This window comes from Chlorocebus sabaeus, chromosome 14 (genome assembly GCF_047675955.1).
Source record: "Chlorocebus sabaeus isolate Y175 chromosome 14, mChlSab1.0.hap1, whole genome shotgun sequence".
Classification (NCBI taxonomy): domain Eukaryota; kingdom Metazoa; phylum Chordata; class Mammalia; order Primates; family Cercopithecidae; genus Chlorocebus; species Chlorocebus sabaeus.
The window spans coordinates 54,869,361-54,886,713 of NC_132917.1; the positions used below are offsets into that span (position 1 = coordinate 54,869,361).

Below are 17,353 nucleotides of genomic sequence, written 5' to 3' on the forward strand. Positions count from 1 at the left end.
TATCAGAAACACCTGGCAACTTTGTTACAGCCAGCATTGCTGGGCCCCACCCTTTCAGTGTCTGGGTAGGTTTGGGGTGGGGCCCAATAATTTGCATTTCTAACAGGTTTCTAGATGCAGCTGAGGTTGCTGGTCGGGAACCACACTCAAGAGAATCGCTGCCTTAGGACTCTGGAAAATAGCAAGAAAATGGATGAGAAGAAAGATGGGGAAATGGCCTGCTGGTGTTGCCGTGGGCTGGCCATAGGCTTTGCAGCCTGGAGCTGAGCTTGGGTTTGGAGAAAAGCCCTCGGGATGTAGAGGCTGGGCCAGTGTTCCGGGAAACAGTGCACCCAAAGGCAGTCTGTGGAACTGAGAAAGAACGTTGATGAACATGGCTTCTCTTCTACCTACAGGTGTCAACAGGTGCCTATAAGCGCCAGGTGCATGAGGTCCCCCTGGGGAAGCAGGTAACTGAAGCCATGGTCATTGAGAAGATCACCTGGGCCTCCTGGACAAGGTGACTGACTGGAAGAAAAAACCTGAGGAAAAGGTCACAAGAGAGTCTCTTGTCTCAGGCTCAGCCTCCAAGTTTGTGCAGGATCTGGAGAAGCTGAGAAATGGAGTTGTCTTTTCTTTTGGGGGTGAGGGTGGGAGGCTTCTTGGCACTAGTAGTGTAAGACACTGGCTTTGATCTGACCTAGGTTTTTGAAATGCAAAGTCCCTCTTTTTGTGTAATTTCTCCTACAAGTCTCCAACCCCTTCCAGCAAGTTCAACAGGAAACCATCTGCTGTCTCTTGGCCAATCCTAGTGCACAGTGAGGTCTCCAATCACCAGGGGAAGGGAGTGGGAGGGCCAGACCCCTGCTTAGCAGGATGAGAAACAATGGCTAATTCATGGGAAAAGAGGCCATTTAGCCTGTGAGTTGAAAGGAACCCCTGCTGTTCTCCCCAACACACACATATTCAAGGGGACCACAGGGAACAGGGAGAGAATCAAAGATGGGGGTAACTTTTGTTTTTGGAGTGTAGGGGACTGAGGCAGAGGGGGAACAGTAAGAGCTGGCACAAATGTACAGAGGGGAAGAAGACAGATGCTTTCATGCCAGGAGGGCCACATGGCTGTACGGAATTACATAAAATAGCACCAGGGACCAGTTTCATGGAGTACAATTTTTTCCAGAGACCAAGTCGGTGGTGGGGTTTCAGGATGAAACTGTTCCACCTCGAGGAGCTTGCAACCTAGATCCCTCGCATGCTCAGTTCACACTAGGGTTCGCGGTTCCTATGAGACTCTAATGAGACGGCAGATCTGACAGGAGGTGGAGCCACCACTGCTCACTTCCTGCCCTGCGGCCGGTTCCTAACAGGCCATGTACCAGTCCCGGTCCGCGGCCTGGCTTTTGGGGACCCCTGATGTTAAACATCCCTCTCTTCCTTTTCCCTGGGAGGTGATGACTGACTGCAAGAAACCTTTGCACGTGACTTCCTTCTAACCCTTCTTTCTGTTGGAACAGTGTCCTGGGAGATGAAGTCATTGGAATCTGGCCACGAAATGCAGACAAAGCTGATGTCAACTGCGCATGTGTGACCCACGCTGGCCTGAACATTGTCACAGGAGATGACTTTGGGCTGGTGAAGCTCTTTGATTTTCCGTGCACAGAGAAATTTGTGAGTCTTCCTCAGAGTAACCTTTCTGCAGGTTCTCTGTTTTGCCGTCTGCAAGAGATAGGGGCCACATCTAGATGAACCTCTGGGAGACACAGAGAAACCCTGTCCCAGTACTGTGGAAATATGGCAATGACTTTTTCACCTCCTGGAGGGGCAGTCCTGGAAGCCAGAAGGGAGGATGGAGGGTGGATAAAATGGCCAGAAGTGGGGCAAGGATGAGAGGCAGGAAAGTCAGCCAAAGGCTGGCTAATAGATGAGTCCAGACCAAATGGGAGTCCCCAGTGAAGGTTGGTTCTGGGACAGGGGATTTGAGTGCTGGAAGTAGCCTGTGGTTGCTGAGAGGAGCCAGGGTCTCTTAACCATCTCCATTCACTTTTGCTCACAGGCCAAACATAAGCGATACTTTGGTCACTCAGCTCACGTGACGAACATCCGTTTCTCTTATGATGACAAGTATGTGGTCAGCACTGGAGGAGACGACTGCAGGTACTAACCTAGCTGACCCAGTTCTTACTCCCCAGGCCTGGCCAGCTCTCCCTCCCCATCTCAGGCGTGCTGTGAGTCAGCCTCACCCAGGGGCATGAGGAGGGCTAAGGTTGGGCTAATAAACAGGTAATCCCATGAGTCCTCATGAAGGCAAGTACTTTCCGAGATAAGGCATTTACTCTTTGGTGACTGTCAACCCAATGGTTGTGACTGGAGCTGTCCTGGGATGGCGTGGGCATGTGATAGCTACTCTGGGCACTGCTGGGGGACAGGGACAGGTGGCTGAGACCTGAGACGGCTGATTGGAGTAGGAGCTCTTGGCAGCCCACAGGCTGTTGTGCACAATCAGGTTAGAATGGAAATTCATCCATAGAACTCCCAGCTGATCACCAGTGTTGGGAATTTATTTATTTATAGTATAGAGGAACAGGACTAGGTCATTCTAACTCACTCAGCTTCCCCATTTCTGATGAGCTTCATTGTAGCAGGAATACTGGGTTCTATTCAGCCCAAGCAAAACTCTTGAGGGGATAAAGAAGAAATACATGCATTCTGATACTTCCTAGTGGTCTGAGTTAGGTTGTAAGAAAGGCACCTATAAAGAATTTCGTCCCACTTCCCACTCAAAAGCACTGCATATTTCTGATGGCCTGCCTGGGAGCACCCATCTCCAGCCTGCTGTGCTGGCTACTTCTGGCACTTATAGCCCTTGAGATAGGACTGACAGCAGCTCCCTGCGAAGTGCAGACACCCATTCAAAGCAGCACCAACCAAACTATCAACAAGCTAGGAGTAAGAGACATAAATGAACTGGTCACCCCAATGCAGGGGATACAGACTTGTTTTAATATAAAAGACTTAGAAGTGACCTTAACCATGCAGGGCTTATAGGCCTTTGTAGGCACAGGAGCATGCTGTGACCCCTGGCTCTGTGCTAAACACTCGAAAGGGCTCTCTGACTCAAGTGGAGTTGATAAACCTTTTCAGTAGTACCAGGAGAGAGTGTGATATCAAAGTGCCAAAAGTCCTCACGGACCAACATTCAGCACAGACATTCAAACTGCTGAAAGAACCAAACAGAACTCAATTGAAAAAACAGACCTTTAAAAAAAAAAAAAAAAGCAATAGATCTTAATTTGGTGGCAAGATCCCTGGTTTACCTTTTGAAGTCAAAATGTTCAGTACGTCACCTGAGCTTGACTTTTGAGCACTTGGCAAGATTGTTTTTTGCCACTTGACACAAGTATGACGTCCAGCTATGCAAAATGACTGTTTGGTCTGCCTTTTCAGTGTATTTGTGTGGCGATGTCTGTAAATGCCAGAAGCCTCTTATGTTATTGCTGCTGCTGCTACCAGCCAGCAACTGCAGAGGCCACGCTGAGGTGCCTCCTTGCCACCAGCCGTTGGGAAATGCCTACCATGCTGCCCCGGACGCACAAGCTCAAAATGCTGCGGAAGTTACACAGCTGCTCCCATATCTGGACTCTCCAAAACTGTGATGCCACGAAGGAAGGTCAAGTTGTAAAATGTTAAGACTGCTTGCCTCTGTTCCTGAGACTAAACACTATACATACTAACTACATTGACAAAGAACTCCTATCTGATAATGTAGCCCGCTGACAAATTTTGAAGCCTCGGTTACCCTAAACCAATATGTAGCTTTTAATTTGCATCAAAACTTTTACAAAGATGTTTTGCTATTGTTTCTATACACTTCAAGAATGTTCATTTTTACAAATAAGTTGAACAAGACAGCCTAAGTTAGATGCACCGAAGTACTAGAAGTATCACTAGCCTCTGTTCTCCAATTTAGCTTTCAAAACCAAATGAGCCATGTATAAAGGAGTTGAGAAACTTAATTTTTTAATGTTTCATTTGCAGAGTTTTATATCCATTAAGTGCCTTTGAAAGTTTCCAGTTGTGTGGGCTGCTGTCTCACCTCCCACCAATTTCTCCTTTCTCCATATGGTGCTAAAACTTCACAGCTGAGGAGGGCTGCAGGACCCTTAGCAGATTCAGCATGTCACCCTTGTCCTGTGTTCATGCCAAGGCTTCCTAAATGAAAGACGTCAGTTACCTGCTTATGGGAAGGTGAGCAGCAAAGGAACTGAAGTTCGGGACGGGGTAGAATCATGGGTTTTCATTGTGTTTCGTGCCAAACCCACAAAATCCAAAATAGAATTCAAATTAAACAAAGTTCTACTATAAAATGGAAGGGAAAAAAGGCTCTGGAAGGTCCAGGAGAATGAGCTGACTTATCTCGTTAAATCTTAAGATAAATGGGGTAACCCAAGGCTGCACCTTATTGTACCACCCTGAGTGGAGTTGAGGTGACTCCATTGATTGCTTCAGATGAACTATGTAGGTCAAGTCCAGATTCTAAAAAAATTACCTGCAGAACAAATTGTAAACCCAAGGAATAGCTGGTAAATCAAAATTATAAAGTGAGTTAGAGTTCCTTGGAGTTGGTTGTATGACAGAATATGACTTGGACAATCTTTACCGGAAGCCATCCGTACGGCCCTCAGTCACACTTTCCATGTAGCTGACCAGTAACTACAGGATGTGGCCGACAGTGCTCACTGAAAGGAGAGCTGGTGAGGGATTGGTCGTTCTGAGCACATAGACGCCTATTAGTCCTTCCGTTCAGTGAACACAAATTCGAGATCTACATTTACTGGCTACTTGCATTTGTCAGTTTAGAGAAAAGGTAAAATGAAGCATTTTCAGTTAAAGAATAGACTAACAAACATTTACCACAGAAGTGCTTCAGCATTCTAAATGGATTAGATCACTCATTAAGCTATTTTTATATGCCAATTTACTAATGCCTTACATCAATCCACGAATACGTTGTTGGGCCCACAGTAGAGTCCCTATGCAGTCCCAATTCTGTTTTCTGTAACCATGTGACTGGTGATGCTGAGTGATAACCATGTCTGCCTATATTGTACTAGACTCTTCATGCTGATCGGATCTTGCATTGAAATAACCACGTGGAAGAACAATAAATCGATTAGTTATGAAATGTACAACCATATTTAAAGAGCAATAGTGTCCGTGTGTCATGAAAAACTTATTTGTAAACGTTTATATGGTATGATTTTATGTATGTTCATAAATCCTGCACTGTATGATATACGTTAAAATATCGGTGCATGAATTTATTTTCAAAGTATAAAACACATCACTTAAACATTTTATGTGTCAAATAAATTTATTTGATTATGTAAACACATTTGTTGACTTTTGTTTCCCAAGTAAACAGCTGCACCATCAGCTGAAAAAACTTTTCTAAAAGCACAAGCTACCATTCACTGGTTGAAGCAAAGTCTACCCACTATGTGCATTTTTAATCTGCAGTTTCGTTTCATGAAATGAAAATACCAAAGTACATTTTAAGTCTATAAGCTTTATTGATACTTTGCTTTTACAGTTCACAATGCATTCCACAGATTTAGTTCAGTACAGCTTAAACCACAATGGTATAAATCTTCATTTTGTAATTTCTTGCATAACAATGTTTGATATTTGCAAACAACATTTTTGGAAGCATTAGATTCAGTCCATAGAGTTGAGTTTGTGACAAAATTAACTACAGGAAGTCTGTGCAATGAAATTTATGTTGGAGTTCTATGTGTGTGGCATTTCATGTTGAAAACAGATGGTAGTGCTCCTAGAAATGTATTTTCTTTTTCTAGCTTATGTGCTTTGGAACTATACATGTATAACCAATGACTCTGAAATACCAAGCACTGTGGGGTGGCTGGAAGGTAAAGGTCTAAGCTTTGTGAAACACTATATATACATAATCTATATTTACTTATATTGGCAATTAATATAACAGTAAAAGTCACAATACACCTAGAACATACCAGAAAAGCAAGATTTTCCATTCCTGCTTTACTGTTATGATCTCGTCTAAACATTTCATTTCAGAAAATCTGCATCAATCTACACGGACCATACACAGTGCACAAACTGAAAAGGGCTTTTTTTTCTAACTCCACCATCTCTGCAACTTGCCAAGATGCAGCAAGACTACCTGCAACAAAGTAAAATATACAGGTTTTTATTCCACCAGTGCCTCAGATAGGAAAAAGATATGATTACGGTTTAAATCCATACATAGCAGCTTACAATACTTAGATGATGAACACATGGCAGTCAAGACAGGTAATTTTCCCTCACAACAGTGCATGGCTAAAAATAAAGATCTAACAACGATCTGTGAAACTGCACTGCAATGTCAAGGTTCGTACTTCCCTGACCCTCCCCCGTATACTCAAATGAATACCCCCTTTAAAGATGAACTCCTAGTAATTATTTTGGGTGTTTTCATTCAGCTTTGCGCTTCAATCCAGGGATTTTCGCTTGGATTCTGAAAATGAAAAAGTCAATGTAAATATCAGTTTTGTTTGCTGCTGCTTAACATACCATCTTCCAAGAACCACTTGTATGTTATTCAGCTAACACAAGAAATGAAATCCTTGAAGCTGCCTAATTCTACACTGTAATTTTGCCACCTTGGCCTCATGAATTAGATTTAAACAAAGCCTTAAACACATAATAAACCCAGAAATGAATGGTCCAAATGTTGTTAGAAAAACAATTTTTTTTTGGCAACTCTGAAGTCACACTTGAGGTCTGACAGAGATTCGTTACTCATTATGCCTGCAATATGAAAATACTGTTCTCATAATCCAGCATACCTTATCCTAGTAAAAACACTGCAGATTTTTAAATACTTACTTAGCCATAGCATCTTTAACATTCTTATTTGCAAGTCCTAGATAATGATCTATCTGTGCCTGAAAGAGAGGTATAAAGGAATTATGAATTACCATTGCTAAAGAATCTTATTAACCACTACTATGTGTCAAACTAAAGGCTTAAGAAACTATCACATTTCTCATTTTTATAAGACATTGAAAATGGGCACTAATACATTCATAAATCCCATGTAATAGAGTGGGCGCTCTATTCTGAAGTCAGCAGTTAGGAAATTACCTGATGCCGTTCATAAATAACAGGAACACTGAAGAGTGAAATGAGAGCTGAAAAGGGAAATATACAACTTTTCAAAAAGACTGGAATGATTTGGGAGAAATAAACACTCAAAAAACTATGAAACTGGCACCTCAAGATAACCAAGCAGTGTTGCTAATGAATGAATACGAACATAAGGATCTCTGGCTGCACCTGCTGTTGAGGAGCCACTCCAGGAGTGAATGAACGGTGTGAGGCTGCAGTTAGTTATTCATTAGAGCCAGGAACCATTCCTAGCTTCATTCATATCACAGGTTTCATAAAATACAGGTATTCCTGGTAAGATTGATGACTGCACCATCATATAAGGCCACCCTTTATCTGGTCTGTCACTGTTAGTAGGAGCAGTCTTCAGCACCTAAGGTAGCATTTCAATAAACTGGGAAGCAGTATCACCAACTTATTTAAAGAGAATACAACCTCAAACATTTTTTTTTTTTTTTTTTGAGATGGAGTTTCACTCTTGTTGCCCAAGCTGAAGTGCAATGGCGCGATCTCGGCTCACTGCAACCTCCGCCTCTTGGGCTCAAGTGATTCTCCTGCCTCAGCCTCCTGAGTAGCTGGGCTTACAGGCGCACGCCACCACGCCCGGCTAATTTTTTTGTAATTTTAGTAGAAATGGGGTTTCACCATGTTAGCCAGGCTGGTCTCAAACTCCTGGCCTCGGGTGATTCACCCACCTCGGCCTCCCAAAGTGCTGGGATTACAGGCGTGAGCTACCGCGCCCGGCCCAAACTTTCATCCTCTACTTTTCATACAGTGAGAATATTCCCCACTAAAATGTCTAAGCTCTCCTGGCACACAATCTTTTTTCCAGCAATTTTTCATCCCAATGGCTTTGTAGACTTACCCAAAATCAGTAGCGTCAGACCATTAAACAAGGCACCAACATAGGTAAATACCCACATCAACACTGCAAACTATAAGAAAATAACAGCCCATTATAAATAAAATTCAAGTAACGTTTCTTAATTATGCTTTCAAAAGCATCCCATCTAAATGCCAACCTACAGAGGCATACAACTTGAAGACTGGGTAAAGTACCATGAACAGCTCACTTTTAAGTCACCAGTCTCAATTACGAATTTCAGAATCCTAAAATAGTAGATTTGACCCATTTTCTCTGGACTACACTACCAAGTAGTTGATTCTGCTGAGATGAGAAAATATACCAAGGGTACATCTTACCCCTCCAGCACTAACAGCATTTAGCTTTTTTTTTTTTTTTTTTTTTTTTGAGACGGAGTCTCGCTCTGTCGCCCAGGCTGGAGTGCAGTGGCCAGATCTCAGCTCACTGCAAGCTCCGCCTCCCAGGTTTACGCCATTCTCCTGCCTCAGCCTCCCGAGTAGCTGGGACTACAGGCACCCGCCACCTCTCCCGGCTAGTTTTTTGTATTTTTTAGTAGAGACGGGGTTTCACCGTGTTAGCCAGGATGATCTCGATCTCCTGACTTCGTGATCCGCCCGTCTCGGCCTCCCAAAGTGCTAGGATTACAGGCTTGAGCCACCGCGCCTGGCCAGCATTTAGCTTTTAAATGGGAAGACTAGAACGGTAATATGATAATTGTCTATTAAAATTGATTTCAAAGTACTAACCAGTTGAGTGCTTGAAGATATATGAGCTGAATAATTCACACATTAATATCTCAGACAGCTGATAATAATTGGGCAAAGAGTACTTATCTGGGAAATTATGTTTCAGGTACCAAAAATACCACCTCCAGCCTTTGAAGGATCAGGTACAAAGTTAGTCTGAATTTTGTTAAACACTGGTCATCATCAGTTCCTTTGCTTTCTAATTCAAGGCCTTCATGTATATGTCTGGCAATCACTCTGACCTATTTCATAGGTAAACAACATGATGCCACCATCTACAGTGATTATTTAGTCTTACATAACAGTATAAATGAAAAGGGGAGTAGTAGAGCACCCCCATTATCTAAAGCAGGGAACAGCAAACTTTCTCTGTGAAGAGCTACAGTAAAATTTCAGGTTTTATGGGCCACATAGGGTTTGTATCTCATATTATTCTTTGTTGTTATCTTATAACCCTTTAAAAATGTACACCACCCACTCTTAGCTCCCACACTATACAAAAACAGGCCATGGCCCAAACAAGCAGTGGTTTGCTAACCCTTGATCTAAAGCTTATCTTTCTCCATGTATTAAACGAACTCTGACTGAATGCTTACTGAGCATTAAGGAGTCAAACATTAGTAAGCATACTTGTTACACCTTAGGAAGACACCTTGGATGACTCTACAAAGCAACAATTCTACAAATAGCAACACTCTGGTCACCCTAACTGAATTTAACTAATGTTCAAGTCAGTAAATATCAGGCATTCTTAATATCTGTCAATTGAAAAAAAAAAATTAAGCTGTCCTATTCTTAGCAATTGCTATTGGAACCCCTGGTAGAAAGGTTTGAAGGATGACTTCAGTTAGTAAGGCTTTTCTCTCACACAGTTTTACAGACTCCTATTGCTGAAGCTAAATATAAGTTTTGCACTTGAGCAAGTTTACTATAGAGCAAGGGAGTTATTTTTATCCATCACTGTCCACAAGTGTAAAGGGAAAAGTGTTGACCTTCCACATTTTAGAAGAAATTGCTTTAGCAACAAAGATGCCCTTAACATGACAGAAGATAGTAACAAACACAAACTAAAGTAAGTCCTCATTTGGTCATTACAGTCACTGACAAGGCTTCACTCCAAGTCCATAGGAGAGAAGCCCAAGACTTCACACCTGAGCCACTGAAGGGGCTCATATGTCACTTGCCTCTTTGAGAACACTTCCTAAAAGCCAGGCTATTCCGAGGCAAAGAGAAGAACAGAGGGAGGTCTCAAATGTCCTTAGGGCCAGACAGGTGACACACATGTATGTGAGGGGCTGGGAGAGAACTGAGGCACACAGTGATATGCATTCTTCCTCTCAAAGGGGTACTTACAACAGCCCTGCTCCATATGCTGTCACCATGCAAATACTCCAGGCCAGTGTTGCCAGAAATGGACACTTTTGTGTGCTATCACTTAATTTTTAAATGTTGCAGCTATGTTGAGAAAATGGAAACTTCGGGGGCCCAAAACAAAAATAGCAGGTAAGTGTATCCAGGGACACACCATCAAGAGAGAAATGGGTGGCAGCGAGAACTAACCTAGAGAGTAACCATTATTAATGGGAATCCACCACAAATGATGGATTTGTAACACGGCAGGAAGAAGGTCAATAAACACCACTTTAAAGAAGCAAACAGGCTGCTCTCATTTTGGACTTAGAAATTCCATGAGCTTCCATGGCAAATACTTTGCAACATTATAGCCAATACTTATTAACTGAAGAGGTCAAAGTTTATCCCTCTTTTGCACAGTAAGGAGACTGGAGGAAGGAGGCCCAAAATGTAATGAAGATCTAACAAATACTTACTGAAAAGGGGTAAGGGCCATGTCTGGTTTATCTTTCTTTCTGGGCAATAAGAGAATTAAATTCACTGTGTATCACACACCTGGTGAAAAAGCTCTGCAGATTTCTGATGTTTCAATTTAGGGAAAGGGGACATCTTTAAGGCAAATGGTGGGAGAGTGCTTAATAAGATCTCAGAAATTACTCCGGCAGTTCTGACCATTTCAAAACTTTTCTGCATTCTCAAACTCTAAACTCTACTTGCCCTTCTGTCTCCTTCAGATTCATTCATTAGTTGGTATTGTCTGGACTGTCTCTACATCCCCAGACCATTTCCTTCTAATTTTTCTGAGAGCTCAAGGAACCTGAAAGGAAGCTGTCAAAATGTGAATGTTAACAGCTGCCTATCTATGAGCGTGAGAGCTAGATTTTGTGTTCTTTTGGGTCAGCTATTTCTGGAGCTCAGGCCGTTTTTTTTTTTTTTTGCTTCCCCTCACTTTCAGATTTAAGATTGTATTCTGGAGCACTATAGTTGCCTCAATTACAGGAAAGTAAGACCCTCTGCTGAAAATACCTGGTCTTAGTCCCTTCAAAAGTAAAATTATTAGACAGCTTTTTGGGATTTGAGGTTTCAAAAGACAGGAACCCGCTAAGAAGACTCAGAGGCATATTCAATTAGCCCAAAAGCTGAGCCCAGTAGGCACTGTCATATGCTTTTCTTTCATTTTTGGGGGTGGGAAGTGGGGGTAGGGAGGGTTTACGGTTTCATGCCACAGATGTTTAAAACAGTGATTTTTGCCATACTATTTGACTAGAAAACTGGTCGCTGCTCACTCTATAAACACTTGAAATCTTTTCTAGGACTTAGAAGTTTGTAGTTAATTTGCAAAGGAGCAAAACAAATGGAACATTACACAAGAATTTAAAAGGAGAACTCTGCAGAACATGTCTTATTTTATTCACCAAAGTCAACCACCAGAAAACTTGGACCAGGCACACGGATGCCCATCATTTCACACTGGCGTTTACAAAAGGACGAATGAGCCCTGGAGTTTGGTTATTTCTTTGATCCCATTTTGAAAGGCCAGGCTCGTCCTTCACTGCCCCTTCCAAAAGGCAATAAGCAAGGAAAAGGTTTCACATGCTAGCAACAGTGGCTCTAAAATTTCAATTTCTGAGGAAGATGGTTTCAAATAGAAATAGTCATAGTTGTAGGCTGGGCATGGTGGTTCACACCTATAATCACCAGCACTTTGGGAGGCCAAGGAAGGCGGATCACCCGAGGTCAGGAGTTTGAGACCAGCCTGGCTAACTTGGCAAAACCCCATCTCTACTAAAAATACAAAAATTAGTTGGACGTGATGGCGGATGCCTGTAGTCCCAGCTACTTGGGAGGCTGAAGCAGGAGAATCACTTGAACCCGGGAGGCAAAGGCTGCAGTGAGCCAAGATCGCACCACAGCCCTCCAGCCTAGGTGACAAAGTGAGACTCCATCTTAATAAAAAAAATAAAAAATAAAAAAGAACTAGTGATAATTGTGACCCAGAATCTAAAAATGTAGATATACATTTGAGGGCACACAACAGATCTTGCATTTATGAAGACAATGAGTTATAGAGATACTTCTTTCAAATTGTTGTTTAAAAACTATTTTGTAAACACAGCTTGATAAAATTATCTTTTCTAAATGACAAAAATTTAGAAATGAGAATTTCTACATTTTCCTGAAATTAAGATGGTTTCCATTTTCCTAGCTATGAATCATATAAAATCAATGTAATTCCAATAAAAAGTTGCTTCCTATAAATTTTTAAAAACTCATTGTTATTTAAATAAAACATTCATCTAAACTGGAGAGACTGGGGCTATTAGCAAACTTCCCACAAATTTAAAATCTGACTAAAAGGCATTAAAATAAATCCTTTTAAACAAGGTAAATACATTTTTCCTTATGCTGAAAAAGTAAAAAAAGAATGGGAATTGGAAAAACACATTTTTTGCTTGCTTTAGGGCTAGAAAATATAACTTTCCCTACCAGTTTTTGTGGCTAAAAGTCAAAAAGTAATACAGTCCACTATTAAGGAACTTAAGATTAAGATTTTAATAATTTTTTTTTTTTTAAGGAGACAGGGTCTCACTCTGTCACCCTGGCTGGAATGCAGTGGTATGATCATGGCTCACTACATTCTCCACCTCCTGGGCTCACTCAAGAGATCCTCTTGCCTCAGCCTCCCAAGTAGCGGGGACTACAGGCATGCGCTGCCATGGCTGGCTGATTTTCTAGTATCTTTTTATAGAACAGAGTCTCACAATGTTGCCCAGGCTGGTCTCAAATTCCTGGCCTCAAGCAATCCTTCCGCCTTGGCCTCCCAAAGTACTGGGATTACAGGCATGAGCTACCGTGCATGGCCAGGAAAACCTTTTTCTTTTTAAAATGCTCTCTATATAAACAAAAACTGTGGGGGATAAGTGTGGCCATACACAGAAGTCTCTCTAGAAAGGTAATCCCTATCAAGCATGTTTATAAAAAGGCGAAGTTATATTTTTTTTATCAGCTTCCTTTTTCAATAAAAGCTGTTTTAAGGAAGTATTCAGTATTTCTGTAGTACCCTCATATTCAATGGAAACAAACAGATGGAATCTGTACTACTCATATACAACGACATTAAGAAAGCGTTTAGCTAAATTCTTGTGTGGCAAAATCACAAGGGTTATCAAGGAAGACCTTTCATGTACATGATCAGAGTGTGCACCAGAATCACCAAGGGCTTCATACCCATCACCTTTCATGAGGAGAAAAGGACACATTCCCTGCCTTATTCATTTGCCTCTAGAATTTGAGATCTAAATGCCAGGTTCACTTTAAGTGCTAACATGATGAAGCAACTGTTATTTATTTGCAGTCCTAAATGAACTGCAATCTGGGGAAGTCACCAAGCCGTTTTCCTTGAGCTCTGGGCTTGCTAAAAACACAACACAGGGAAACCAATCAAGTATGTTTTTCTTCGCTTTTCTTTTTAAAAGTATTGCTAATCCTTAAGGAGAAATTAAATTTTAATCAAAGTCCTTTTTTCCAACAAGTTGTTAAGAAACAACAAGCGTTCCAGGAAGGAAATCTATCTCATCATGTGTCACTTTCTGTTACTTTCAAATTAGCAGTCACTCAACGCGAAAACTTATCAAGTTTGATTTCTCTCATTTATGCTAGCTTCCTCATGAATAACATAATTGCTTTTATAAAAAAATGTAGTTTTCGAAAGAAATTAAAAGATTTAACAAAGAAATTATTTCTCAAAACTTATTTTAAAAAGTCCTCATATTCGATTCTCAAATACCTGTGCAAAACAGAGATTTAAAACGTTTCTTAAGATCTCATCAGCCCCTAACATATTTTCTCTCCTCTTGCCTTTGACAAATATTTCTACACCTACGTAAGTATCTACACGTTGGACTTTGTATGGATGAAAATTTTCTCTGAAAGAATAAGTTTTCTTTTGATTAAAGACAAGTGGAAACTTTATACTCAAACTCAGAAAACTAGAGCATAATGCATCATTCACACATCAATTTAAATAAATAGATTTATTCAAGAATGACATTTCTCTCAAGAAAAATGTTAAATTGTAGACATATAGCTGCCTTCACTGCTATACTGTGCAAACATGGAGGATGACTTTTGGTGTATCTCTGTTGCCATGTTTATTGAATCCATAAAAACAACAACCATCTCTCCTCTCCTAAGCTCACCAGGCTTTTCTTTGAAGTCACCTCTCTCCCCCACCAATCTTTGACTTAAATTCAGAGATGGTCCTTTGCCGTTTGAAGCTCTGAATTACTACCTATAGACAGTGTTTCTTCTCAGTCAATTCCTATCCACAAACCATCCATCTTAAATGGCATCAGTACCTCCTACTCAATCACTTTTCACACATGTTCTACCCTAAAAGTCAGCTACATACAGAAGGTAATAACACATGAATAGGAACTGGCTTCCTCTAGGCTGTATGTACAAGGTTCTATTTCATTTGCTCCAAAATATTTTTACTTTATCTCTTTTGAAACTAATCAAACATGCCAAACAACATAACCATAATCTTTTTATTTACAGACTGACATCAGATCATTTTAAAACATCACTACAGATTTAGTCACTAAATGCAACCACTCTATATGAAAGAGATAAGTAATAAAAGGAAACTACATGATTTACCCTTGATGTTATTAGGAAGTAACTTAAGTTCCAAGTCATAAATAAAATAAGAGATGTGGCTGGGCAAGGTGGCTCATGCCTGTAATCCCAGAGACGCAAACAACTGAAAATAATGTATCAACTACCAGGTTATAAAGGCTAAACATTTTTTTTTTAATAAAAGCACTTTAAGCACTTACACCTATTCTGACCAGTTCAGAAATTGTTTTTTTGAGTCTAAAGGCCCAGTCACCCCCTTATTGCTACTATATCCTTGGCATGTGTGATAAATATAAACTAGAACATTTCTCTTGGAAATGAAAAATGAAAAATTATGAGAATTACCACCACTACATTTCTGTCCAGGCTTAGATTGGAAACAAGTCTGCCTGTTTTCTGCAGAGTCACAGGCAACAGCATATAAAACACAAATGCCAAGTTCTATGAAAAAGAAAAGCACTACAAAGTCCAGTGCTTCAGGCTTAATTAAATTACACAACTCTGGTTTAGTGCCTGTTTCGTCAGTCAGAACTTTGGGAGAGTTTATCTGCAAGGTGAGACTCTTAACAGCTGCTTATGCAGCAAGATCCCAAACTAAAGAAAAACTTCCAATAATGACCAATTGAAGATCAGTTGAGGTGTTTCAAAACATTAAATCTTATCTAGAATAAGAAGAGTCCAAGATATGAAATAGCTTTCATGTATGTATGAATCACATATAAGATAAGAAACTAAGTGCTGGACTGTAAAACAAAGTCAGAATGAATAAATCACATCTGGTATTAAAACTGGCATTAGACGATCTTTATGCTTATAGTCAAAATTCCCTTTAATTTCCTCTTCCTTTTAATCTTTATGATTTCCAAAAGTATGATTTTATATATATATATTAAAAAACAAAACAATTTTTTTGAGACAGAATTTTGCTCTTGTTGCCCAGGCTGGAATGCAATGGCGCGATCTCAACTCACCAAAACCTCTGCCTCCCGGGTTCAAGAGATTCTCCTGCCTCAGTTTCCCGAGTAGCTGGGATTACAGACATGCGCCACCATGCCCAGCTAATTTTGTATTTTTAGTAGAGACGGGGTTTCTCCATGTTGGTCAGGCTGGTCTCGAACTCCTGACCTCAGGTGATCTGCCCGCCTGGGTCTCCCAAAGTGCTAGGATTATAGGCGTGAGCCACCGCGCCCGGCCCAAAAATATGATTTATAACTTATTCTCCTTTAAAAAGGAAAACAGGACTCTCTGTATTAAGTATTACCCAAAAAAAAAAAAAAAAAAAAAAAAAAGCACTTACTCATCCTTATCTGATTGGATTCTGAATTTTAAAACACAAGTTTCTAGCCATGTGATTTAATTTTTATCATTCACTTGAATATAGAAAATATAATTTTACACTCAACTCTTTTGATACTAAATTCTGAGTATATCAAAAATGAAAGGCAAAATAAACTTACCTTCAGAGAATCAACTAAATCATCAACTAAGAAGAGGCGCCTGAGTTCCTTTATCGTGCAGTTCACATGACCAAGAGCAGAATTACTGTACTTCTGAACCAACTCCTCAGATATAGCAACTTCAGATTCCAGATATGCCCTAGAAAACAAAACACATTGTAATTGTCACTAATTGAAGTAATTTTCCCCAAAATGTCAATCAGAAATTATATATCTGTAAGAAATTAAGAAAATATTCTACTATGAAAGCCAACTGTTTCCAAATTAAGGGCAATATAAAAACTCAGCAGTAAGGGGTATTTCCTTGATATGCACTGTCTGCTGACTAGCACAGAAAAAGCATACACTTTGAAGCCAGACTGATCTAGGCTTGAATCTGATGCTCTGCCACTTACCTGCCTAGGTAATTTTGCAAAGTTATTCTTCCCTCTAAACTTAGTTTCCTCATTTATAAAGTGGAGATTATCACGATAATTCAATGAGAAAAGTGCCTAATGTAACTGGGCACAAGGATGCACTCAATAAATGGTAGTTATGACTATGGGTTTTTTTTTTCCTTAAAGTTGACACTATGTTGTCTCATCAAGTTTTCCTAACAAAGATCTTTTTCATTTCCAAATCCTAAACTCTCTAAGACTAACCTCTAGGGGAAATTGCTCAATGTGTTAAGAACAAGATTGTAAAGTGGCCGCCAAAGCACAGTGGCAATCCTAGCAAAACCTAAGAGTTACGTCATGCTTTAATCCATTCTGAGATGGCTAAAATTGTGAAATTTAAAAATATTGTATTGGTAATAAATAAATACATAAAAATACTATAGTGGGGAAAAAGCCAAGTCCACAGGAATGTAAGGAACAGTTTCATTATTGTTTCAAAGACGCCGTTTTATCCTGGCAAAGTACAACCAACTCAGAAGTGCTGAGTCTTCTTTCGTATCTGCTGGAAGTAGTCCTCATAACCTCCCCATGTGTGAGGACGCCAGTTTCATACACTGGAAATAACATCTTAGACAACTCCGTGTCCCATAGTTTTACCTCTGCAACATGCCCCAAATATGTTTTCTGGTTTTTATTCACAGTGCCATCACTCTATTTTAAGTGCTTACTATTTATGAGCTGGAA

General features: G+C 40.4%; 2 protein-coding genes across 9 annotated transcripts in view; one reads left to right on the forward strand and one right to left on the reverse strand.

Annotated features, from left to right (window-relative positions):
• EML6 (EMAP like 6) overlaps positions 1 to 6,303 on the forward strand; it is a 255,703-nt gene extending 249,400 nt beyond the window's left edge. For 5 of the 6 annotated variants that reach the window (XM_007970611.3, XM_073022983.1, XM_073022982.1 and 2 more), the window contains 4 exons: positions 396 to 499; positions 1,497 to 1,650; positions 2,036 to 2,136; positions 3,427 to 6,303. In XM_007970611.3, coding sequence (XP_007968802.1) covers positions 396 to 499; positions 1,497 to 1,650; positions 2,036 to 2,136; positions 3,427 to 3,451 — 384 coding nt within the window. In that variant the 3' untranslated portion in view covers positions 3,452 to 6,303. Of the gene's footprint in view, positions 1 to 106; positions 500 to 1,496; positions 1,651 to 2,035; positions 2,137 to 3,426 lie in introns of all 6 variants that reach the window. The other variant, XR_012095287.1, reaches the window with a different exon arrangement.
• RTN4 (reticulon 4) overlaps positions 5,529 to 17,353 on the reverse strand; it is a 79,635-nt gene continuing 67,810 nt past the window's right edge. For all 3 annotated transcript variants that reach the window (XM_007970619.3, XM_007970622.3, XM_007970623.3), the window contains 5 exons: positions 16,233 to 16,371; positions 8,036 to 8,105; positions 7,147 to 7,193; positions 6,889 to 6,947; positions 5,529 to 6,517 (listed from right to left, as the gene is read on the reverse strand). In XM_007970619.3, the coding sequence (XP_007968810.3) occupies positions 6,475 to 6,517; positions 6,889 to 6,947; positions 7,147 to 7,193; positions 8,036 to 8,105; positions 16,233 to 16,371 (358 nt within the window). In that variant the 3' untranslated portion in view covers positions 5,529 to 6,474. The remainder of the gene's footprint in view (positions 6,518 to 6,888; positions 6,948 to 7,146; positions 7,194 to 8,035; positions 8,106 to 16,232; positions 16,372 to 17,353) is intronic.